Here is a 25,231-nt window from a genome sequence, read left to right as displayed (position 1 = left end):
CACACACACACACACACACACACACACACACACACACACACACACACACACGGTTATTTATTCGAGCATGGAACCATAAGGCAGGAGGATGAAAATGTCAAGGCCAGCCCAGACAATTTAGCAAGACCTTGTTTCAAAACAAAAATTATAAAAGGGTTGGGAAGGTGAAGTATGGTAGATGACACCAGTAATTCCATTTATTCATCATCAGGAGGCAGCATATTGTGGTTCTAGGCCAGTACAGGCAAAACCCCATCTCAATCAATTAGCTGAGCATGGTGGTTCATGCTTGTCATCTAAGCTACTCAGGAAGCTTAAATAGGAAAACAGACCAGGCTGGCCCAGGCAAAGGCTGAAAGACCCTATTGTAAAAACAATTTGCTGGGTGGCAGACACCTCTAATCCCAGTTACTAAGGAGGCTGAGATCTGAGATTCACGGTTCAAAGCCAGCCCGGGCAGGAAAAGCCCGATAAACCACCAGAAATCCAGAAGTGGCACTGTGGCTCAAGTGGTAGAGCACTAGCCTTGAGCTGAAGAGCTGAAGGACAGTGCCCAGGCCCAGAGTTCAAGTCCCATGACTGACAATAAATAAATAAGAAAAAAGAGCTAGAGATGTGACTCAGCACCGGTCTAGCAAGTGTGAGGCCTGAGTTCAAACCCAACACCCACAAAAATAGTGTGTGTGTGGGGGAGACAACTGGGGTATAGAGACAACTGGTGACAGAGCTGATCTCAGTCCTCAGCCCTGCAATCAATCAAAACAAACAAAATCACAGGGGGATGTGTGGGAAGTAGGATTCAGATTCAAATGCATCCCCTCTCCCTAATTTATTCCTGTTAGAAATTCATTTCCAGGGCTTGGTGGTATGACTCAGTGTAGAGACCCGGGTTCTATCCTCAGTACCACCAAAAAAAGAAAGAAAACACATCATCCTTGTAGACGCCTGCGAGTGTCAGCCCCACACACCTGCCCCGTGGTGACATTTGCTTCATCTGTCCACCCCACTCCCCCGCCATCTCCTTGTGAGGACCGAAGGTTGTTAGTCCCATTTCTGTCCATTCTTCTGGTCCTGGGGTCCCAGGGAGGGAGCCCGTGCTGGCATGACAGACAGTCTGTCTTGATGACCTCAAGGCCTGTACGTGAGGGTTTGTAGGAGCTAAGAATGGGCGGGAGGAAGGTAGGTCATTGGGGCATGCACTGAAGAGGATATTGGGACCCTGGCCACTTCCTATCTCTTCTCTGAATACTCCCACCATGATGTACTGTGCCACCACTGGCCCAAAGCACCAGGGTCAAGTGACCACAGACCGAAACCTCTGAACTGTGAGTCAAAATAGTTTTCTCCTTTGCTGGTACTAGAGTTTGAATTCAGGGCTTGGAGCTTGTTCTGCTTGGCTTTCTTATGGCTAGTACTGTACCACTTTAGCCACACCTCCAGCTCTGCTTTTTTTTTTTTTTTTTTGCTGGCTATTTTGGAGATGGAGTCTCATATATTTCTCTGCATGAGCTGTATTAGAACCATGATCCTCTAGATGTCAGTCACTAGGATTATAGGTGTGAACCACCAGTATCTAGCTGTATTTTGTTTCTTTTCAACTTGATTATCTCAGGTATTTGTCCCAGTGATAGAAAGCCAACTAACACACTTAATAGACTCAAGACAAGCCAGGAGCTGGTGACTCACACCTGTAATCCTATTCAGCAGGTTGAGATCTGAGGATGACAGTTCAGAACCAAACCAGGCAAGAAAGTAGTGAGACTCATCTCCAATTAACCACTCAAAAAGTAGAAGTGGTACTCTGGCTCAAAGTGATAGAGCGCTAGCCTTGAACAAAAGACTCCAGGTATAGTGCCTAAGTCCAGACTTCAAATCCCCAAAACAGATCCCCAAAAAAGAACAACTGTAGAGATGGGCACTGGTGGCTCATGCCTGTAACCCTAGCTACTCAGGAGGCTGAGATCTGAGGATCATGGTTCAAAGCCAGCTTGGGTAGGAAAGTCTATGAGACTATTATCTCCAATAAACCACTCAGAAAACTGGAAATAGCACTGTGGCTCAAGTGGTAGACCACTAGCCTGGAGCTGAAGAGGTCAGGGACAGAGCCCAGGCCCAGAGTTCAAGCACCATGACCAAAAACAAAAACAAACAACTGTGGGATTTATCTATATATTTAAATACAATCATGTATTCATAAAAGGGAGACAGGTAGAGATGTGACATGGACACACAGAAGAGGTCATGGAACTACAGAAACAGAAACAAACCTGGAGCAAAGTGGCTACAGGCCAGGGAGGCAGCAGTGCCCAGGACCTGGCAGAGCTGATGGAGCCCAGATGGGTGATGCTCAGCATTTATTTCCCTCTCTATCTATTCATTTTATGTATTTAGTTTAACTTAGCTACTTGTTTTGCAGTGCTAGAGAGGGGACTCATAGATGGTGGAGCTCAAGCCCTCTACCCACTTGAGCCATGCCCTAGTCTTTTCCTTTTAATTTTTTTTTCAGACACACTCTCATGCTAACTTTGCCTAAACTGACCTTGAACTCACAACCACCCTGCCTTTACCCTCGGCCTCTATGGGTTTACAGGAGTGTACCACCTTACCTAGCTCATTTCCCTAGTTTTATATCACCCAGTTTGTGGTGAACTGTTACAGAACCCAGAGGCAACACACACAAGAACCAATAACATCTCTTTAATATTTAAGCCTGCTTGAATCTGCTATCTTGTAACTTGTAGCCCAAAGCAGCCTAACTGATACACAGACCCACCCCCACCCTTGGGGTCCCTCCTGGTTGAAGAGAACTTTGGAAAAAGGAAACCCCTACAGGGAGACAGCCAGGCACCTTGGGATCTGAGGCGGAGGGACATGTGGGCAGAGCTGTGGGGATCACAGCTCGGACCCCCAGCAAAGGTGCCAGGAGTTTATTTACAGAGTGACCACACACTGGCACTGGCACTGGCACCCTCTGGGCTTTGGCTGTGGAGAGAAAGTCTCAACTACCCAGAGATGCCAGCATCCACCAACCCCGCAGTGTCCACCCACCGTCTGCACAGGGGCCACGAATCAGGTGGGTAGAAGGTGCAGCCCCCTGTGTTGGCCCTCATCCCTGAAGTATGGGTAACAGGGAGAGTAAAGACAGGGGAGACTCCTTGGAAGCCCCCAACTCGGTATCCCAGCCACCATCTGTGGCATGGGGCCACTGTGGACCCTCTAGACTGACCGGAAGCCAAGTCCAGTGCGGCCGTTGCCAGCCATGGCTGCCCTTCACGCGGGGGGCTCCTCCAGCTTGCTGCTGGCACTGGTGACCCGCTTATTCTCGCGGAGGTTGCGGAGGCGGGCGCTGAGGCTGCTGATCTCCTCCACGTAGGCCTGGGGCACCCAACCCTTCTCGCCGTCTGCCAGGCGTACCCCCTCCAGCCAGCCTAGGAACACATGGGAGCTGTCAGTGGCAGGGACACCAGGCCTGAAGTGCTCCTGGGGCTCCTGACCACCCACCTCTAGGAAGGACCCCGCCTCTAGCCATTCATCAATGACCTTCTGGCCTGATTTTCCTGGCACCCTCTGAGGTAATTTTCCTCCCTACCAGCTGACCGCTGACGTTCCTCTTCTTGTCGAACCTGACTCTCACATGCTATGGCAGATCAACTTTCAAATCTTTCCCTGTGATATTTAGCCAAGTAGCTGCTTCCTGATGTCCAGGTCCCTCTGGGGAACGCTGGTCAGGGGATGGCTCACCATCGTTGGTCCGGGTCTTCACTGCCAGGATGTCAGTCTTCTCCAGGGTCAGCTCATCTGGCTGCAGGGCCTTGTAGGCTCTCACGCACTGGACCTGGGGGCGGTCTGACAGCCAGGGAGGGTCAGGATGGGAGGGGCAAGGCAGTAGAAAGTAGGAAAGGGGGTAGAGGCTTCTGCTCCTCCCATGCGACATGGGCCTCCTCTGCCCGAGCTGGCATGGTGACCAGAAACACAAAGCCTGGGTGAACCTGGCCCGTCCTCCTTTGGCTACTGCTCTAGCAAAGGATCCCCACTATCTCAGCTCAGTTCATCTCCTTGGCCTCCAGACCCCCACTTCCCTTCACATGCCCTTGATACCCCGGGGCCCTCCAGGCCCTCATTCTCAGCTGCCATGTAAGCTGCATGACTCCCATTGGAAACCCACTGAATTTTCCATTCCTCTCAGAAAAGCACCAGAGTCCTTGCAGGTCCCAGACGGCCCTGGTCATCTGGCATTGAGCCCTTACTAACTTCACCTCCCTCCCTGTCTTTGTCCTCCTTCTGCTCATGTTGTAACTCTAACCACTTTCTAGTGTCCTTCTGCCTCAGGGCATCTGCACTGGCTGTTCCATCTGCTAGGAGTTCCCCTCCTCAGCCTTCAAGGTCAAGTGTTATTTCCCAGGAGCCTTTGCTGACCACCTGTCTGGAGTAGGGGGATAAGACCCAGCTCTTGTGGGACCCTTGTCCAAGCTAAAGGATCTGCCTCATTTGCAGACCTTTCCTCTCTAGCCTAGCCAGGCTTACAGCATCAAAAACCACAGCTTTGGGGACCAGAGGTGGTTGAATCTCAACTCTGCTGCCTATTGGCTATGGGACCCTGGCCAAATCACTTTGTGTGTGTGTGTGTGTGTGTGTGTGTGTGTGTGTGTGTGTATGTTGTGTATCTCTGAGTGTGTGCCAGTCCTGGAGCTTGAACTCAGGGCCTGGGCACTGAGTTCTTTTGCTCAAGGCTAGCACTCTACCACTTGAACCACAGCACTACTTCTGGCTTTTTCTGTGTATGTGATACTGAGGAATCCAACCCAGGGCTTCATGCATGCTACGTAAGCACTCTACCACTGAGCCACATTCCTAGCCCTCCCTAAGATTTTTTTGCTCACGGCTAGTACTCTACCACTTGAGCCATAGTTCTACTTTTGGCTTTTTGGTGGTTAATTGGTAATAAGAATCTCACAGACAAGTGGGGCACCAGTGGCTCACATCTGTAATCCTATCTACTCAGGAGGCTGAGATCTGAGGATCTCGGTTCAAAGCCAGCCTGGGCAGGAAAGTCTGTGAAACTCTTATCTCCAATAAACCACCAGAAAACCAGAAGTGGCACTGTGGCTCAAGTGGTAGAGCACTAGCCTTGAGCTGAAGAGCTGAGGGACAGTGCTCAGGCCCAGAGTTTAAGCCCCACAACCGACAAAAAGAAAAGAAAAAAAAATAGAATCTCACAGACGTTTCTGACCAGGCTGGCTTCAAACTGTGATCCTCAGATCTCTGCCTCCTGAGTAGTTAGGTTTACATGTGTGAGCCATTAGTGCTTGGCCTTAACTTTTCTGAGTTTTGGTTTTTCTCAGTATGAAAAATGAAGAAAACAAATCTAGAAGAGGGTCACAAAAATGAAATAAAACAAATGCAGAGACAAAGGAATTGGCCATGGGTCTGGCACACTATAGGTACTCACTGAAAATAAACCCCCTTTTCTATGTACATCTTAGCCCCACTCCCCTGCCCACTACAGAAGTGTCCAGGATGACACTGGCTCCTGGCTTACCAGCCTCTTGTCACACCTAAGAGAGACTCTGTGCCACCACCCCTCACCCTCTGGTCACTCTGCTGATCCTCTTTATAGCTGATATAAAGACCGGGCTGGGAAGGTGGCTCAGTGCTAGAGCACTTGCCTTGCATGCACGAGGTCCTGGGTTCGATTCCTCAGCACCACATAAGAAAAAAGAAAAAAGCCGGAAGTGGAGCTGTGGCTCAAGTGGTAGAGCTCTAGCCTTGAGCTGAAGAGCTGAGGGACAGCGCCCAGGCCCAGAGTTCAGGCCCCATGACCGGACCCCCCCATATACACACACAAAAAAAAGACAAGAGACAAAGCTAGGTTCTGGTGTCTCATGCCTGTAATCCTAGCTACTCAGTAGGCTGAGATTTGAGGATCATGGTTCAAAACTAGCCTAGGTAGGAAAGTCTGTGAGACTCTTATGGCCAATAAACCACCAGAAAACCGGAAGTGGTGCTATGGCTCAAGTGGTAGAGCGCTTGCTTTGAGCTGAAGAGCTCAGGGAAAGTGCCCAGGCCCAGAGTTCAAGCCCCATGACTGACCAAAAAAAGAAAAGACAGAGATAGATGTTTGCGGCACATGCAGTCCTGTCACTTAGCCAGTGGTCTTAGGCAGGACATCCCCCCTCAGATACCTGTGCCCATGGCCATCATGCCCAACCCCCAAGGGTCCTCAGGGCCATTCTGGACGCTTCAGGCTTCTGGCTCTGCTTCCCTGAGGTCCTGAGCCACACAGTACCCAGGGAGGGAGGAGGGGGCTGCAGGGAACCCAGGGCATGTGGACGAGGCAGGGTGGAAGACAATACCTTCTCCCTCGCTGATGGCCTCCTTGTCCTCCTGGGCACTGGAGGGGCACAAGGCTGAGATCCACCGCTGCTTCTCACTCCTGGGGGTGAGGGGAGGATGGGGAAATAGCTGTCACAACAAGCAAAGAACAGTTGCAAGGGCAACTGTGGGAACAAGAGCTAGAAGCAGGAATGAGGTCCAGGCCTGGGAACCAGGCTGAGTTCACATCACTCAGCGCTCACTCTGCAGCCTGGTTCTCAAGACTGTGTCTTTTAGCTCCAGATGACAGCTCTAGATGCCAGTTCTGCCTATATCCTGCCTCATGCCACTGTCCTGAAGCCAGAGACACAAAGGCATGGTGGCTGATGCCAAGATGTCCTTTGCCTACCTATGTGACCTCTACCCGCCCAATCCTGCTCTGGGCCCATGTGTGCTGTCCAAATCAGGAGAGCTGGGCACTCTGGGGTCCCCCTTCACCAGTTCACTCACTCAGTGCGGGCCCTTAGCAGGAGCTGGTGCTTGGCACGCTGCCCGTGCAGAAGCCTCAGGAGGAACACATGGCCAGGGATGCCCTGGAGCTTCAGGCTCAGGTCCCGCACCTGCAGCTCTGCCATCCGGGCATGGACGAAAACGGCGAACTTCCCGAGCCTACAGGATGGATAGGGTCAGCCTGGCCTAGACCCACAGCACCGCAGGCAGGACCAGTGTGTTGATGGGAAAGGAGAAGAAAGGTTTCTGCTTCTCCAGCCACCCTTCCAGTGAGATCAGGGTACCCCCCTCCACAAGAGGGGTCTCCTCCTCTGGGTCACCGGTGGAGGTTGAAAGTGGTGGAGGCCAGTTCTCAACCCCAGGTGTTTTCCACCTCTCTCTCTCTGTACTCCCTACCCAGCTCCTCCTCCAAAGGGCCAATCAGACACTTCAGGCCCTGCCTGGCCCCCAAGGGAAGGAGGATTAGGTGGAAGGCTAGGCAGGGGTCCGTAGCTTATGTATCTCAGCGATTCTGAACAGGACCCAACATCTCCTGCTCCCAGCCTGGCCCCTTCTCTTCCTGTACTCCAGGGGCCCATCCCACCACTGGGCCTCCAGGAGCTCAGCAGGCAAGCTTACCCCTCCCTCCCCTGGCTCCACTCCCAGGGGAGCCACGCCCTAGCTTCCCTCCTCTTTCCAGACTGGGGCAAATACCTTCTCAAGCATCTGCCACCTATGGAGGGTCCAAGCTCACCTGGGCCTCCAAGAGCTCCCAGCCTCCTCCAAACTGGTCAGGAGCATAGCGACCCTCTGCTCCCATCCACCAGGCTCCTAGGTGTCCTCAAAACAAGTCTAACCCAAATTCTTCTGCCCTATTCCTCAAATGCAGGCAGTCTAGCCGGGTACAGATGGCTCAAGCCTGTAATCCTAGCTACTCAGGAGGCTGAGATCTGAGGATCTAGGTTCAAAGCCAGCCCAGGCAGAAAAGTCTCCATAAGAGACTCTTTTCTGCCCTATTCCTCAAATCCAGCCTAGGTAGGAAAGTCTGGGAGACTCTTAGCTCCAACTAATCAACAAAAAACTGGAAGTAGAGCTGTAGCTCAAGGGGTAGAGTGCCAGCTTTGTGTGAAAAAGCTCAGAGGCAGCACTCAGGTCCTGAGTTCAAGCCCCAGTACTGGCACAAAAACCAAACCAAACAAATGGTATAAGCTACGCACTGGTGGTTCACGTCTATAATTCTAGCTACTCAGGAGGCTGAGTCTTGAGGACTGCAGTTCAAAGCCAGCCCAGGCAGGAAAGTCCATGAGATTCTTTTCTCCAATTAACTACCAGAAAGCTGGAAGTAGTGCTGAGGCTTAAAGTGGTAGAGCACTAGCCTTGAACAAAAAGAGCTCAGGAATAGTGCCCAGGCCCTGAGTTCAAGCCCCACAACTGAAAAACAAACAAACAAACAAACAAATACAACCCGCTGGCCTCCCCAAATAAAACTCAATAGTATGTGAGCACAGAACAAGTTTCAGTGATACATTTATGTCCACAGCACCAAACAGAGAATGTGGTACAGAGCAGAGATCCAGGAACAATTTACTAAGTGAATAATTAAATCAGGAATGAACACTTCACTTCAAATGCCTGCTATTTGTCCAGCTTAACTTTCTGACTTCCCTCATCCCCATTCTTCTCCAGCCTTCTTCCCTCCTCCTTCAGGAAGACAAGTATCTTCCCTCCTCCCTCAGGAAGACAAGTTCCAGGCACTGTGGGAACTCTGTTCCTATGCTACTATGACTACCTTGTGGTCTCTGTGTTACAGGTGATAGGCTAGTGCAGTGGGTGAGAGCCTAGCGTGTGGTGTCAGACAGAGCTGGCCACCTCCTGGCTAACTCCTGGATCTTGACACATCCAAGGGAGCCTGTGACCGAGGGGCACAGGCTGAAGTGTCTGTAGGATTGAAGGGAACAAGTCACATGGCACACTGGGTGCCAAACAGCAATAGGCAAAGGCCACTGTTCTAGCTCTGACAGGCTGGGCAGGACTGGGTTCCCTCATATGCTCTCACAGAGCAGCTTGGAGTTTTCCACACAGTCCAGCTCTTGACTCTCCATCTGGAGAGTCATTATCTGCCTTTGCTCCAAGAGTCCCCAAGAAACCAGCTGGGGCTCCCAGACCCAGCAAGAGGCCCTAGGTCATGAGCCCAGGGGAAGGGAAGAAGGAAACTTGGCTCTAATCAACACACTCACTCCTTCCTTCGGGAGAGCAGAAGGCAGTCATTGAAGAGGTGCAGGTAGACCGCCTTGCTGGACAGCTTCAGCTTGGCAGGTGGCGCTGCGGGCAGTGGTGCCAGCTCCACTAGTTCCCCATGCCGAACCAGCCAACGGGCCTGTGAGATCAGTGGGAAGATCTGGGGGACAAAGTAGACAAGAGTATGGGTAAGCAAAGTTCAGAGGCATTGGCATAACACAGGATGGAGGAAGGGAGGCTGTGGGGCAGGAATTCATGGGCCTGAAGTACCAGGGGGAAGGAAGGAGCCAGAGCTGCCCTTACGGGCCCCATCCCATCAGCTGCAGTCCACACCTTGCCCTCAAAGTGGATCTTCTTGCTCAGGTGGATGAGCTCCTCTGTCCTCTTCATAGACTGCACACTGGCGTTGCATTCCTGTACCAGCTGGGTAAGCCATAGGCTGTCACCTGCAGCCCCCTACAACCTGGGTTCCCACACCACTACCTCTGACCAGAGATTCTGTGGCTGAGGGGTCCTTTAGCAGTACACTGAGTCCAGGTGAGCCCTTTGGGCACCCCTGCCCTGCCGAGCTTACCTCTTTGAGTGCATTAAAGGCCTTGGTGGCCATGTCTTCGTCATGGGAGCCCTGTGTAGTTCGCTTCAAGATGTTCTAGAGGGTGACATTAGCTCATTGAGGCAGGTTACCCTCCCTCCGTGACCTGTCCACCTTTGACAGGGGCATCTCTCCCAGCCTTCCCGTACACGGTCTGAGCCCCCAGTACCTCCACCAGCATCTTGAGGCGCATGATCCTCTGGAAGGGCAGGATGAGGAAGGAGGTGAGGGGCAGCCGCTGGCAAGCTGGAGACTCCTCCAGACGGGCCAAAATGCTGGGGAACTTGGGGTTTTCCAAGCTATGACAAGACAATGGAGTGGGAGTCTGGAGTCACAGGTGGACCTAAATCCCTAGGATCTACTATCTCCACCACCCTACTCATCTTCAGGTGCCTTCTCTTTTTTGGTCAGTCCTAAGCCTTGAACTCTGAGCCTGGGCTCTGACCCTGAGCTCTTCAGCCATTTCTAGTTTTCTGGTGGTTTATTAGAAATAAGAGTCTCATGGACTTCCCTGCCCCAGCTGGCTTTAACAGTGATCCTCAGATCTCAGCCTCCTGAGTAGTTCAGGTGCCTTTTTAACATCTGCTTCAGCCCCTGGGGTCAGGTCACATTTAAGCTGCTCAAAGCCCCTTTCAGGAAGCCTCCCCTCCCAACCACCCAGTCTCATCCTGTCCTCTCCGCCTACACCTGCCTGAGCCCCCTCCGACCCTCTTTCAGATCCCTTTCCATACAGCAGGCGCTGGTAGGTGCGCTCTTGGTAGGCCTGGTTGGTGACATAGGGCAGGTAGACACGGCGGAAGGCAGGGCAATGATGCAACACTACATCGCACACACTGAATCGCAGTACATCTGCCTCCAGACGCTGCTCCAAGTCCTGCAGGAACCTGAGGGGTGGGCCAGGGGTCAGGGCCAGGGTATTGACCCCTTCCTATTTGGAAGCCGCCCAGCTAGCCAGGCCAGACCACTCCCTTCCACCTCCTCCCCTCCCCTCCCTCACCTCTCACTGGTGCTCTTGACCTCAGGCAGCTTGGAAAATAGCCACTGCTTGTCCTGAGCCCCCAGACACTCACTTAGCTCCACAGAGCCCAAGAAGTGTCCCACGGCTACAGACAGGCTGTGAATGTACGAGGCCTCGGAGGTGATCAGCTCAAACTTGGCCTGCAAGAGGGTGGACGCAAGGTTTGTCAGTCCACCTAAGCACCTCAAGTCATCTGTATAGACACCATATCTCTGCCCTTCTCCAGCCTCACCTGGTACCTAAAGTTAGGCCGGAGCTCCTACCTCTAGCCTCAGCCCTAGATGCCCTTTCCTACAGCCTGCCTGCCTGCCCTCTGGCTCTATCCCGCCCCACCCTCACTACCCTCCCTCTCGGCCCCACCCCTGTTCTTGGCCCGCCTGGTACTGCTCTCTACTGCCCTCCCATGGCTCCTCCTCCATCTGGCACAACCCCCCCAGGCTCCGCCCCTTACCCACTATCCCCTCGGCCTTGGGCCCCTTTGGGCTCCAGCCAACCCCACCTGCTCAGGCCCGAGTACCACCTTCCCCAGACCGGCCTTTAGGCCGAGGCCCCGCCCCCGGCCACCCACCTCCTGTAGCTTGCAGTCGCGCAGGCTCAGCGTGGCCAGGACGCCGCTGCCGCGCACGTCGGGGATGTCCTGCCACAGCGAGAAGGTGGAGCCTCGCGCCGATCGCTGGGCCCGGAAGGAGCTGCTAGGAGAGAGGTTGGCCCGGGGCGGCCCGGGCCCCTCCTCCGCGCCCTCCGCCTCGTCCCCCGGGCCCTCCTCCTCGCGCTGCTGCCGCCGCAGCTCGCGGGCGCTGGCCACGTCGCTGTATTCCTGGTAGAGGACGGCTGGGCAGAGAGAGGGGCGGGGAGGGCCATGGGAGGGCCGAGAGGTGCTGCCGGCCCCAGCCCGGCTCCTCCTGGGGCCCCCACTCAATCCCTTGCAGCGAAAACCATGTCGGGGGGGGGACGGTGGGGGGACACAGTGCATATATTCATTCATTCACTCACTCGTTTATTCACTCTATAACCCCTAAATGAGCATCAACCGCGTGCTGGCCCATCTGCTAGACACTGAGATCCCTAGCCCCCAGTTCCCTGTTTCTACACCCCAGTCCCTTCTTCCATGACCCTGTCCCAAAGCCCCTCTGAACGTACAGTTTAGGAGAAACCGTGACTGGCGCCGCTCGTTGGGATCCGGGGCTTCTTCCTGCATGTCCAGCCTAGGGAAAGAGTGTCAGTACCCTTCTTCGCAGCCCATCCCAAATCAGGGTCCAGGAAGAAGTGGATACCTGGGTTCCAGACCCTGGCTTGGGTCACCAACAGGTGCTGGCAGTGATGAAGTGTCCACCTTCATCTCTACACTTTGAGCCTCCCTTCCAGATGCTTTCCCTAGAAACAGCAAGAATGAGGTACAGGTGGATCAGAAAGTGGCCCTGGCACCACACCCCAGCTGATCAGCACCCAGTTGCAGGTGTTCAGTGAGTGGGTTATGCCCCATCCTGCATCTGGCTGCTAGGCTGTTATTCTCAGGGCCTGGGGCAGTAGAATTAACAGCTGGTACCTGCTCCAGTGCCTGACCCTGATGTCAGTGCCCTGGCTGCTGAACTCCGCCCGAGGCGCAGAGAAGAGTGTAGCCTGGTCATCAGGTCTGAGGCTGAGAAGCGCCTCCGCTCAGGACCCTCCAAGGCTCCTCGGGTAGTTCCAGACAGTTCCAGCACCCTTGGCTCCTCTGTGCTCACAGTCTGCTCCTGCACTGTCTGGCTAGGCTCCAGGAAGCCAGGATGCGCTTCAGGGCTGCCAGAGGCCTCTTCACGCTGGTATACCCGCATCTTGCGCCCTGTGAGAGCACAGAGTGGCATGCGCAGAGCTTCCTCCTGACCTCCTCCCTGCTGCTGCCCTGTGGCTCTGAGCATCCCAGGCAGGCTCAGGCATTATGCCGGAAAGAATAGGATCCACAAGAGGGCTTAGAGGGATGGCTAAAAGCTCTTGTGTAACCCTAACAAGCCCCAAGTGAGTACTCCCTAAAATCTACCACTTGTCCTGAATTTAGGAAAAGTCTGGGTTTGAAAAGGAGCCACTCAGCCCCTCCCCTGTCTGCCCCAACAGAGCACCCCCCACCACCACCACCACAGTGACTCACAGGCTGACTTCTTCTCTGAGCCATGGCTGGCCCTGCGCTGCGGCTGCGAGTGCTGAGGACTCCACGGTCGCTCCAGAATTGAGGGCTGGGCACCAGGACAGTGGGGCCAGCTGCCAGCCCTGCTGGGCCGCATCCCTCCACTGGTGGAGGTCTCTGTATCTGGACCTTCTGGGGTCAGTGGCCATAGCAGACCTTGAAGAGGAGCAGGGGTCCCCAGGGACCAGCGGCTGCCAGGAGGCCGTAGTTCCTCCGGGCTGACAGGGAAAAGGTCCAGACACACAGGGCTCAGGGGCTGCAGGGTTGGCAGCTCAATAAAGGACAGACTCTCCTGTTGGCATATAGCTACTGGGTGTTGAGGACTATCTGGTGGCCCAGCCAGGTGGGGCTGGAGGGTTGCTGGTGGCCCACAATCCATTCCTCCTTTGCTCTGCCACCCTCCTGGGCCTGCAAGGGAGAAAGTATCAGATCTAGATGCAGGACATCAAGGCTGGGCAGTAAGCCACTACATCCTGGAGGCATGGACAAACCCTGTGTATACATGTCTGCACATACATGCTACATGCCTAATTTAATAGCCAATACAATTACTTGGCATTGCTGAACGCAGGCAACTGCTTGCCACCTATCATCTCATTTAATCCTCACTGTTATCATCCCTGACTTATAGGTGGGGAAAATGAGCAGAGAAGCTGTTTTGTGGCAAATGGCGGAGCCGGCATTCTCACTCAGGCCTCCCAGCTCTAGCCACCTCATACATTCTCTAACACACTGATGTGCAATCAGATCTATGGATACAGGCATTGACATAAAAATCCCTGTGCCCCCACGTACACACATACTGTCACACATATGTACAGACAGACTCAGACTCACAAGCCAGTTTTTTTTTTACAGTTACACATTTTTTTCCAAACATACACATTGATCACTAGACAGTTACACACCCACCAGAGACTTGACACACACAGTTACATACTCATGCCAAGATACAGACACAAACATGGACCTACAAGTCCCTGCTGCAGTGCTACCTACCCCCCTTCCAGACACAGAGCTGTGGCCTCAGCACCGAGTGATGCCCACACCCATGCCAAGCTGGCTGGGAGGGTCACAGACTGGCAGACAGGCCACCACCCAACTTAGACTAGGCCCTTGCAGGCAAGGGCAGAGAGGTGACCTAGCCCCCCAGCTTGTTGGAAGAGAGGGGTTTCTCCCCATTCCAACTCCCAGCCTCTGGGCCAGGCCAGGTTGAAGGGGTCCTTTTTAGGCAGGACGTCATTCCATCGGAGCCTTCCAGGTCCAGGCCCCCAAGGCCTTTGCTCTAAGGGGGTCTGCCTGTCCCCCTCCAGCCCCTCACCTCTCCAGCCAGGGCTGAGACCCGCTGCTGATGCTGTTATGTTGTTCCTTCAGCTGCTCCCGGCAGGGGAAGCCCTCTCTCTGCCCAGCTGGCTGGGGGAGATCCCACCCAGACAAAGAGTTTGATTCATCAAACCCTGTGGTGTGGCAAGCGGGAGGGAGGGAGGGAGGAAAGGAAGGAGGGAGTAAGCTGCAGGCTGGGCGGGGGCCTACCCTAGCCTGGCCTCGTTGTGGGCAGGCTGGGCAGCAAAGACCCCCCACACCCTGCACCCTGGCTCCTCAGGCAAAGGGGCAGTGCCCAGCCTGTCAGGGCCAGGAGACAGAGACAGAAGGAGACCCACAGCTGGAAACAGAGTCAGTGACACTGAAAACTTCAGACAGTCCAGATATGTAGAGACAGACACGAAGCCCACAAAAACCCGGGGAGACAGATGGACAAACAATTCATGCCCTGTGGGGTTGCCAGTCTGGTGAGAGAGCCAAAAACAAAAGTAGTTACAATCTCAGTTGGCAAGAGCCACGCCAGAAGCTACCATTTGAGTAGGGTGCTGGGCTGGAGTCACCCTAGATATACTGAGAAAGCTTCTGGGAGGCGGTAATAATAACTAACTTCTACACAGCTAAAGTTTCCAGAGAACCAGTGATGAGGGACCCCTGGCCTTCAATAGTCATGATAGTGTCTGTGACTCCAAAAAGATGACCCAGTGGGAGGATGGCTAGTCTCTGCACAACCCCTTAACAACCTCTCCTCCCTTCTCATGTCCTGGCCTGGAAGGATGGAGAGGGCGTGACTGTGCTCCTAAGGAATTGTACTTTTTTTTTCTCTTTTGCTGGTCCTAGGACTTGAACTCGGGGCCTAGGTGCTGTCCCTGAGCTTTTCTGCTCAAGGCTAGCATTCTACCCCTTGAGTCATAGTTCTACTTCTGGCTTTTTGGTGACTAATTGGAGGTAACAGTCTCATGCCCAAGCTGGCTTCTAACTGCAATCCTCAGATCTCAGCCTCTTGAGTAGCTAGGGTTACAGATAGGATCCACCAGCACCCAGCCAGGAACTGTACTTTCAAACCTCCATCCTTCAAGCCTCCCTGAAATTCCATATCCTCATCTGGTTTGTAGGACAGCTGCAGCAAGTTGATACTTTATGGAGAGAATTAGCAGTGTGGCAAAAAGCACCTGGGGCAGGCCAGGTGCTGGGGGTGTATGTCTTTAATCCTAGCTCAACTCAGGAGGCTAAGATGGGAGAATGGAGTTCTGAAGTCAGTCTGAACAGACACATCTGAGAGACTCTTTTCTCCATTTATTTCCCATTTAACCAGCAAAATACCAGAAGTGGAGGTATGACTCAAGTGATAGAGTGCCAGCTTTAAGCAAATAAGCTAAGGAAGAGCACCAGGCCCTAAGTTCATGCTCCAAGACGCAAAAACATGGGCTGGGAAGGTGGCTCAATGGTAGAGTGCTTGCCTCGTATGCATGAAGCCCTGGGTTCGATTCCTCAGCACCACATAAGCAGGAAAAAGCCGGAAGTGGTGCTGTGGCTCAAGTGGTAGAATGCTAGCCTTGAGCTGAAGAGCTGAGGGACAGTGACCAGGCCCAGAGTAACTGGCAAAAAAAAAAAAAAGACTGGCAAAAACAAAAAAGACAAACCCTGGGGCAGAGTGGAAGCTAGTCATCGATGGTCATTCCATGGGTTGAAGTGTTGTCATTGCTCTCCCGCCAGCTGGACGATGGCTTTGGCCATCACTCTGATAAGGAAAAGGAGGCCACTGGACATGGCAGAAATGTGTGCGAAGGGACACACTCCCTGTCTACCAAAAGTCACATGTACATGTACACTGCCCCTGCTCCTTTGTATTCTGGAAGATTCTCTGGACTTGGATTCTGGAAACCCCTGAAAGAGCCGACACTGCCTCCCCCCATCATATAGAAGGGTAAATAAGCAGAACATTGAGCTCCTAGGGGAAGAAGCACCCCCAAACAAGGCCTCAGAAAACGCTGAGGAAATAGAGGGCAGGAGGGAGGATCGAGGTGGGGGTCTGGAGGGAGTGTACCTCCACCTCTACTCCTGCCCAGGTCAAGAAGCCATGAAAATAACCCACTTAGTTGAAAGGCCAGCCCTGGGGCCTTCCAGAAATGTGGCCCACCTGAGCTCTTTGTTGGGGACCCAGGAAGGCCAGAGCTGGGTTATTTATATTGTGTGTAGCTCATCTCTGTCCCAAGGGAGGAAAAAAAGTGTGTGTGTGTGTGTGTGTGTGTATTGGGGGAGGGGGGGGAAGGGGAGCTTCAGGAAGAGATTGGTCCCTGGGAGCAGAGTCATTACCTGGCCCAGGACATGATCACAGAACCATAGTGGCCCACTGGGCAAGGGATACTCTAGACCTCTAAGGTGTAAGCTCTGCCGAGGTTCAAGGATCAGTGTTGACACTGACCAGCTGTGTGCGGCCTCAGGCAAGTCATATAGCCCATGCCTGAGCCTCAGGATCCCCACCTAGTCAAATGACCCCCCCACAAGTTCCTAGATATTCCGACTAAGAAATCTGTGTGATCATACCTGTGTATCTGCAGGTCCAGAAGAATGGGCAGAGGCCAGGGAGAGCCCTGTCCAGCGGGCACTGCTAAATCCAGTAACCAATGGGTCCACTGGTAAGGCTGGCAGAGCCCATCCCTGGATACTTCCGTGGTCCAGAGAAAGCACCCTCAGACCCCTTCACCTAGCTTTTCCCTGACCCTTGCCTCGTGCTCCTTGTTCTGCTGCCCAGAAGAACAGGGTCCCTACCAGCGCTTGTTGGCCCCATATGAGACAAAACCAAGTAGGAAATGGTGGCTGGCAAGGGGCCCCAGGCCAAGAAACGTCTGCAGATCCCAAGGGGCCAGAAGGGGGTCAAGGACAGGATCAGCAGCCGGGCAGGCAGCACAAAGGGCTCATTTGGAGAAGACTAGTGGGAGAAGGATGGGCTGGCACCGGGTCAGGTCGGTCGGGCCCTACCTCAGCCAGGGAGCTCGGTCCAGCTGCTGGCACAGTCCAGGACTCCAGGCCACCCTGGGGGCTGTGGGGCTGCAGATAAGTCCTCAGGGGGCGATGTCAGCATGGTCCCTGAGCCAGGCAAGGCAAGCTGCTGGGCATTGTGTGGGATAGGGAGGGGGGAGGCGCAGGCGGAGGGAGCCTTAGAGAGGCAGGCGGTTGTCTCAACGTGCCCTGCTCTCCGCCCCCCTTCCCCAGAACCGGTTTGGCTAGTCTAGGGTAAGAGAGGGGGCTGGAACAATGGGAGTCCTATGCCTAAGAGAGGCAACGAAGGACCCCAGACAGACATCCAAAAGATGCAAGAGGCACTGTTCTGTTCTGGCCATCTCTCTTCTGGAGCTCCTCAAATGTGAGACTTGTTCAGGGGACTTTTGGGGGCTGGGGAGCCTCCTGGAAGCTTCATAGAGAACCTCCCAAACCTTAGGATTCCTCGGGAACTTTGAGATCTCTGCTCACCCTCTCTGAATATGTTACTATATCTGTAAATTGGGACCACTCAGCTGGATGCTTGGGAGACAAAAAGCTTTGAAAATTAGCAGTGTACCATCTGGTATAATCCTAGACAGATCTCCCCAACATGGATACTCCTTACAAATGACCCACCCTTTCCCACAGCCTGGAATGATCTGATAGCTCCAACAACCCCCTCAACAATGAAGCCTATACAGACTAGTCCACATCGACTGAGTCCTCCTCAAGAAAACAACTTAAGCCGGGCGCTGGTGGCTCACGCCTGTAATCCTAGCTACTCAGGAGGCTGAGGTCTGAGGATCGCGGTTCAAAGCCAGCCCGGGCAGGAGAGACCATGAGACTCCTATCTCCAATAAACCACCAGAAAACCGGAAGTGGCACTGTAGCTCAAGTGGTAGAGTGCTCGCCTTGAGCTGAAGAGCTGAGGGACAGCACCCAGGCCCAGAGTTCAGGCCCCACGACCGGACCAAAACAAAACAAAACAAAAAAAACAAATGGATGGTCATGTGAAAAGGGCTTAATAGATTGACAAATGCTGGGCAGGAGGCAGAAATAGGTGGTTAAATTAGACAAGCAACCTATTAGTAAGTCAGTGTAAGTGGGCCCACAGTGGGTAGGCAGAAGGCAGATGGGTGAAGGATGGATGCATGGATGGAAGGCCAGGTGGCTAGCAGATGGAAGTCTGTTTGGTGGTTGATGGGACAGATGGATGATGGACAAATAAATGGATAAATTTACTAGTTTAGCCAGTAACTATGAACTGACTGCATGCTACTCTGAAGTAGATATTCCATGGTGAGTAAACCAGACAAGATTTGTGTCTTAATGGACTTAATGAACACAATCATGTAATGGTGAAGATCTCTGGTGAAGGAAGACCTTTTCAGGATAGTCACTCTGAGGAGATGACATTTCAGCTGAGACCTAAAAGATAAAAAGCTGCCAAGTGTGGAGGCAGCATTTCATGGAGAGGTTTGTTGGCCCTTGCTACTGCAGAGCTTTAGGCAGACACAGGGGCCACTCCCTGGAGCTCCGAGTCCTGGTTGTTTGCAGCTTGGAGTGACAGGGGCAGGGTCACTGGTGTCCCTGGAGACCCCACCATTAGGCTGACCAACCCATTTTTTCTATCTGCAGCAGTGCAAGGCTCAGTTCCCAGGGTGTGGTCAGCTTGGGATATGCTGAGTAAGCTAGCATCACACAACGGCTGCTCTTTCCCATTTATTGGGCACACTCTAATGTTCACAGCCCTTTCATGGGGGACACTAGGAGCAAACACAGTTTACAGAAGAGAGGCTGACGTGGTTCACAAAGGTCATAGGGCTGGCTAAGACAGTCTACCCACTGCCTTGATGACCTGAGCAAGGGAGCTGCCCCCCATGTGTACATCTCTCAGCCCAGCAGCCCTGTACACAGGCCACAAAGTCTTCCACTGCAGAAGTAAGAGGTAGGGGTGCCCAGGTAAGCTCACAGTAACCTCCTTTTCCTCAGGCTCTGCTTGCTTCCAGCTCTACACTAGAGGAGGCCTCTGGGAGGGGCTGGAGGAGCTGAGTAGCCCTGAGATAGAGGTGCTCTAGGAGGGAACTGTTTACCTTTGGATTTGGGGTGAAGGTAGATGAGGGATCTATACTCTGACCAAAGCTAGTTATGAGAAATCTAAAAAATAGCCAGCCTGAAGGTGGGTAGAATTGGATTATTCCTCCCGATTAGCTTCTGGCTCTTGCCTACATTGGTATCTGGGAAAGTGGTAAACCCAGGGATATCTGAGGGGACACAAGCTTGCTGGTGTTCAAAACTTCCAGCCAAAGCCAGGGACCCCTGGCTCATGCCTGTGATTCTAGCTACTCATGAGGCTGAGATATGGGGATTGCAGTTCAAAGCCAGCCCAAGCAGAAAAGTCCCTGTGAGACTCTTATCTCCAACTAACCACTCAAAAACTGGAAGTGGCACTGTGGCTCAAAGTGGTAGAGCATTAGCCTTGAGTGAAAGAGCTCAGGGACAGAGCCCAGGCCTTGTGTTCAAGCCCTATGACAAAAACAACCCTGCCAGCCAGGCTGTTGGCTCATACTTATAATACTAACTATTCAGGAGGCTGAGATCTAAGGATCAAGGGTCAAAGCCAGCCCAGGCAGGAAAGTCCATGAGACTCTTACCTCCAAGAAACTAACAAAAAAAAAAAGAAAGCCAGAAATGGAGCTTGTAGAGTACCAGCCTTGAACGAAAAGGCGAAGGGACAGTTTAGGCCCTGAGTTCAGGCCCTAGTACTAGCACAAAAAAAGTGTGTGTGTGTGTGTGTGTGTGTGTGAGAGAGAGAGAGAGAGAGAGAGAGAAAACCCACAAGTGCCTATAGTATCTGGAGGTTCAGTTCCCCAGGGCTGCCGTCACTTGTTCCTGTCCACACATTGCTGCCGCCCCAGTGGCATAGGGTTACTTACTGTGTTAGAGAAATAGAGGAATGGGCCAGACAGCTTAGGCTGCCTGGAAGCAGAAAGGCTGAGGGTGGAGTGCTGCCCATGGTCTAGGAGTGGGCACCGGTCCACAGGCTGAGGCTCAGGGTCTTGCCCAGGCATTGCCCTTCTTGGGGTATGAATAAGCTCAAGGTCTGAGCTCTGAGTCTCAACTGGGGGTAAGGACACCTTCCTGCTCCTGTCCTTACTGGCCTCCCACAGTACAGGGCTACCCAGCAGGCCATCTCACACCCAGGCCCTATCCAGTATGGTCCTTAGGCCTGTCTAGTAGTGCTGACTGACTCACAGACTGTCACAGATATAAAGCTGTCCTGGTACTGAATGGACGGCATCTCCCAGCCTCCACTGCAGCAACATGCAAGCATGTAGCTGGGTGCTAGCCAACAGAAAGTGTCCACAGAAACCTCCAAAACCTTACACATCCCCAGTCTGCTGACTGGACTCTGATGCTCTGGGGGCAAATGGGAAATCTCAGGACCTGGGTCTCTGTGTGGGTGTGTGGAGCAGGACCCACCTCCTTCCCTCGTCCTGAGGTGCAATTTTAGCCAGAAAAAAACTACAGAGTTAGCGCTGTGATTTCAGAGTTTTATCCCGGTTGAAGTCACCTCCTGGTAAGGTCCAGGACCCTGTGACTCCCTCATCCCCATCACCTCCAGTGCTGCGGAAGAAGGGAAGTGGAAGGCTGGGGGAGGGACTAGAGCTTTGGGCCCTGCTCTGGAGCTTTGTGCCACTCCTTCCTCACTTCCTAATTCAGCAAGGAATGTTCTGCAGGGTGGGGGTCTCCTCCCCCACCTGCCCAGTCTCAAGATGGTAGCAGCCTTAGGCTCTAGATCGTGCCCTTGGTCCTGTTACCTTGGGGCTCCGAGTGGGGACTCATAGGTGTCCACTCATGACGCCATCCCCCTTAGCCAGGAGCATTCTCTGAGGGGCTGGGAAGCAGGCCGGCTGTCACCTGGTCCTGGTACCACAGCTGCTCGGCGAGGCCATTAAGCACATGGGCAACATCAGCCAGCCCTGCTCGCCCATCCAGCGTGCGCCCATCAGCTAGCCGCCGCCCTGGCACACTTTTCACCCGCAGCAAGGGCAGCCCCCAGGTCTGCCTGAAGATTGTGAGTTCTCGCTCAGGCACGTCTGTATGCATGTATTGGTCAAATCTGGAGGACAGTCAAGGAGCCTGGTCAGGTGCCTCTGCTTACTGCTCACCACTCCTAGCTTAGTCTCTCTAGAGCCCCACACCTAGGTGCTAGGGTAGACCCAGGAGCATCCCTTAAGAAAAACCCCACAAAGCCAGGTGCCGGTGGCTCACACCTATAATCCTAGCTACTCAGGAGGTTGAGATCTGAGGATCGTGGTTCAAAGCCACAGGCTGGACCCCAGAGCTTGGCAGAGGCAGGGATCCTGACCTCACTCTGGGCCTTATCAAAAGTGGCTTCTGACAGTCCAAGGGGCCATCCAAAGGATACTTGGAGCCAATAACCATCTTGACGACACCAGGCGACTCACTTGTCATGCGGGCCAGCTGTCCAGGCAAATCTTCAAAAGAGGTGCGGTCCGTGAAGGAGAAGAGGAACATATAGGCATCTGTGTTCTCTTTGCAAGCCTGAGGATGGAGAGGCTGGCTCACAGTATGTGACACTGACTATCTAATCACATACCCACGGGACCAAAGCCCTCTAATCAGCTGAGAAGAATCAGTAACAATCCCTTCTTTCTCAAATGGGGAAACTGAGGCCCAGAGTATGGAGTGGCTGTCCCAAGTACAGAGTTCCAGCTAGAATACTGGCCCCAGTGCCAGTTCAAAGTTCTATGGCTCAGCACTCTACTCTCAGCTCATTCATGCCCATGCTGCTACAGAGATAGGCCTGACTCAGGTCACAAATCTGTACTCAGAACTCACCACAGACAACCCCCACTCCCAAAGCTCACCCAGGCCTGCACACCCGCTCACCGGTAGCATATGATCGAACTTCTTGAGAGCAGATTCTCCACAGTCCCAGAACTCGAACCGGAACATGACAACACGGTTACTGGCCTGTAGCTTGGCTGGCCAAAATACCACAGTGGTCTGGATGCCTGAGCAGGGCCAGGGGTGAGCCATTCAGCATGGAAGAAATGGGGGCGGGGGAGAGACAGGGGCCCGAAAGGTATAGCAAGAAGAGATTTATCCCTTTCCTGGTGGGTCACTGGACTTGACCTGGGAGAATTCTGTCTCATGGGGGAGGCAGACCTGCCCTGGAGGAGCGTAGGGTACAGAGGAAGATGAAGCTCTCACATGACAACAGCTTCACTGATCTACAGGAAACCCAAAGGTCCTGGCATATGGGGCACTGGTGGCTCACACCTACTCAGGAGGCTTAGGTCTAAGAATCATAGTTCAAAACCAGCCTGGGCAGGAAAGTCCATGAGACTTATCTCCTCCAATTAAGCACAAAAAAAAAAAAAAGCAAGAAAGGGTAGAAAAGGAGTTGCAACTCAAGTGGTAGAGTGATAACATTGAGCAAAAAAGCTCAGGGACAGTACTCAGGCCCTGAGTTCAAGCCCCAGGATCAACACAAACAAATAAAGGAATTAATCAACCTAGTAACAAGAAACAAGTATTTACCCGAGCCAGCTTAATGCTAGGTATGGATGTTACCACCACTAACTCCAGTACCAAACCCAGGACATCTCCAGGGAGAGAAGAAACAATAGGGGCTCATTTTCCAAAGTCACAGAAGAAGTGGTAGAGTTGGATAAAACCCTAGCTTGTGTGGCCAAAGGCCACAGAAGGCCTCCAAGGAGAGACAGAGAGGAATCCACTTACCAGTGGTCTCATGGTGTACCACGGGTACCTCTAGGCCAGCCAGCTTGGCCACCAGTGCTGTCTTGCCCACACCACTCTTCCCAGACACAAAGATCTTGTAGCTGGCAGTGTCAATGGCCACAGGTGGGGGCAGTACTGGCCGCTCAAGCAGTCCTGGAGCAAAGAGGAAGCCATGAAGAGTATGGGTGTGGATCCCACACTTGTTCCATCAGACCCTGGGAGGACGTGCCTAGAATCCTCCTTCTAACTTTGCAGAAGCCTAGGATAACAGATAGCCCAAGTCTTTATAGTTAATATTTATCAGTACACAAAGTTGACAGACTGGATGTAATTCCCAGAAAGTTCACCCTAAATCTTTCTTCTTTCTTGTCAGTCAGTCGTGGGGTTTGAACTGAGCACTGTCCCTGAGCTCTTTTGCTCAAGGCTAGGACTCTACCACTTTGAGCCATAGCATTATTCTCAGTTTTCTGGTGGTTAACTGAAGATACAGTCTCATGGACTTTCTTGCCCAGGTAGTTTTGAACCACAATCCTCAGCTCTCAGCAGCATGCTGAGTACCTAGGATTACAGGCATGAGCCACCAGCACCTGGCCATGAGATGATTTGTGTGTGTGTGTGTGTGTGTGTGTGTGTGTGTGTGCCTATGCATGCACACCTATACTGAGACTTGAACTCAGGTCCTGGGTGTTGTCCCTGAACTTTTTTTGCTCAAAGCTGGTGGTCTACCATTTGAGCCACAGCTCCACTTCTACCTTTTTGATAATTAATTTGGTAGAGGCTCATAGACTTTCCTGCCCTGATTGGCTTTCAATTGTAATTCTCAGATCTCAGCCTCCTGAGTAGCTAGGATACAGGTATGAGCCACTGGTGCCTGGATATGATTTTTTTTTTAACTGAAACTGTAGTGTTTTTGAGTTCCATACATAAGAGCATGGCTTTTCACAGTCCCTTCTCTAACAGGCATATATTAAATATGCAAAAGTATTTTCAATTACTACAAATAAATCCTATAGAATCATTATACTGAAATGTCTATGGGTGCTAATTAAAAACTTGCAAAAAAAAAAAACCCAAACAGTTATCCAGAGACTGATGAACTTAAAGTCCTCAGTTGTGAGCTACCCTTAAATTTTATTTATTTATTTTGTCCTATACCTGTTGACAGTCTGTCTCTTCTGGCCATCCCTGGAGTTCCAAGGCTGATGCCAGAGTCCTTTGGTGAGACATGGACAAGCTGGCTTCATCCTTCACCAGTGTCTAAACCCAGACAGAGGGATCTGGGAGGCCTGTCTTCATGTAGGAAGGCAGGATGCTGGACAAGTGTGTTAACTGTGTGGTTGAAAAGGTTAATAGCAATTCACTGTGTAAAGTGCGGAGCAGAGGGACTGGCACCAAGTGAGGGCGCCATCAGCAGCGTCTCCGGTGACAGTGGCTGCTGGCAAGGTTTCTGCTGTTTCCATGGTCCCAGTTTCTGATGGTGGAATTAGCTCTAGGGAGATTTGAGGGTGAGAGACTTAGGGATAGGGCGTCCAGAAGTTCCCGAGATTGAGTGAGGAGTGCGGTGCAACAAGGCGGCACTGTCCTGCTTCTAATGTGCCCACACCACCTAAAGCCACGGGTGACACTGTCCTACCTAAGGCTGACGAGTGACACACTGGTGGTAGGGCACTTACCGAACACCCGCCGGCGATTCTTACGCAGGATGCAGGTCAAGTACTCCTTGCCCTCCGCGGTCTCGTGCCAGTCTGGGACAATCACCGAACCGTGCGCGGGAGACTTGGCCATGGCTGATCATGCCAAGGCAAATAGGTGGCAGAACCCGGAGAGGAGGGGAAAAGAGGAGAACTATCTCAAGGCGCCTGTGTGAGTCCATAACCCCTCCCCCCTCTCTCCTGTGGACCCCCAGCTCCCCACCCACAAGCTGAAATTCCACAGCCCAGCTTCTCCATAATGCTCTTAAGAGGAAAGAGCAGTAATAGTGCTCCCCTAATCATCTCCTGGCAGTCATCCTTGCTTTCCCTCTTCCTCCTCCATCCTGACTCCCGGGCCACACAACCTGCACAGCCACCAGTGCCCACATTGGGTTGCTTTGGGTAGAAACGGTCCCTTTAAAAGTCCACCGTGTGCTCCTGCAGCCCTGCCCCTTCCGCCCAGCCTGTATTTGGCTTCATTGTGGTGCTTGTGGGGCTCAGGCACTGGTACTCAAAGCGCATGTGCACACTGTTGCCATGGAGACGTGGGGGGTGTGGTCGGGCTTCTGGGTTCAAGAAAGTGTTGGTCCCTCCCACGGAGTTTGCGGTTGGCAGAGCAGTAACTTGCTGACAGATCCTCTCCTTCAATGGTA

The 25,231-nt window shown here is 52.8% G+C and overlaps 2 protein-coding genes across 3 annotated transcripts; both read right to left on the bottom strand.

Annotated features, from left to right (window-relative positions):
• Positions 1-2,719: 2,719 nt before the first annotated feature.
• On the bottom strand, positions 2,720-13,210 carry Arhgef19 (Rho guanine nucleotide exchange factor (GEF) 19). Its single transcript, XM_013033556.1, has 15 exons — positions 12,775-13,210; positions 12,187-12,471; positions 11,924-12,023; positions 11,790-11,854; positions 11,218-11,480; positions 10,629-10,789; positions 10,363-10,515; positions 9,801-9,930; positions 9,614-9,688; positions 9,373-9,462; positions 9,039-9,199; positions 6,823-6,981; positions 6,354-6,433; positions 3,742-3,846; positions 2,720-3,428 (listed from the first exon to the last, which is right to left on the bottom strand). The coding sequence occupies exons 1-15, from the start codon at positions 13,187-13,189 to the stop codon at positions 3,271-3,273; spliced, it is 2,400 nt and encodes a 799-aa protein (XP_012889010.1). The 5' UTR covers positions 13,190-13,210; the 3' UTR covers positions 2,720-3,270.
• A 7,394-nt stretch (positions 13,211-20,604) lies between these two features.
• On the bottom strand, positions 20,605-24,982 carry Rsg1 (REM2 and RAB-like small GTPase 1). 2 transcript variants are annotated; one of them, XM_013033504.1, is made up of 6 exons: positions 24,944-24,982; positions 24,561-24,674; positions 22,888-23,040; positions 22,033-22,157; positions 21,548-21,684; positions 20,605-21,238 (listed from the first exon to the last, which is right to left on the bottom strand). In XM_013033504.1, exons 2-6 carry the CDS (start codon positions 24,670-24,672, stop codon positions 20,989-20,991), a joined length of 777 nt encoding a protein of 258 aa, XP_012888958.1. In that variant the 5' UTR covers positions 24,673-24,674; positions 24,944-24,982; the 3' UTR covers positions 20,605-20,988. The 2 variants fall into 2 exon arrangements, with proteins under 2 accessions (XP_012888958.1, XP_012888951.1); XM_013033497.1 differs by having other exon boundaries at positions 24,806-24,948.
• Between the last annotated feature and the right edge of the window lie 249 nt (positions 24,983-25,231).

This window comes from Dipodomys ordii, unplaced genomic scaffold (assembly GCF_000151885.1).
Source record: "Dipodomys ordii isolate 6190 unplaced genomic scaffold, Dord_2.0 Scaffold6, whole genome shotgun sequence".
NCBI lineage: Eukaryota > Metazoa > Chordata > Mammalia > Rodentia > Heteromyidae > Dipodomys > Dipodomys ordii.
The sequence above is the reverse complement of the archived record's forward strand: the minus strand, read 5'-3'. Positions and strand labels throughout refer to the sequence as shown.

Coding starts and splice junctions, on each gene's coding strand:
- Arhgef19 (XM_013033556.1), bottom strand. CDS start 13,189: ATGGATTGTGGGCCACCAGCAACCCTCCAGCCCCACCTGGCTGGGCCA. Junction 12,472..12,774: donor CTCAGAGAAGAAGTCAGCCT/GTGAGTCACTGT, acceptor GTGCTCTCACAG/GGCGCAAGATGCGGGTATAC. Junction 9,931..10,362: donor CGCACCTACCAGCGCCTGCT/GTATGGAAAGGG, acceptor GTCTTGTCATAG/CTTGGAAAACCCCAAGTTCC.
- Rsg1 (XM_013033497.1), bottom strand. CDS start 24,881: ATGATTAGGGGAGCACTATTACTGCTCTTTCCTCTTAAGAGCATTATG. Junction 22,158..22,887: donor GGTACACCATGAGACCACTG/GTAAGTGGATTC, acceptor GGCCCTGCTCAG/GCATCCAGACCACTGTGGTA. Junction 21,239..21,547: donor AAGATGGTTATTGGCTCCAA/GTATCCTTTGGA, acceptor ACTGTCCTCCAG/ATTTGACCAATACATGCATA.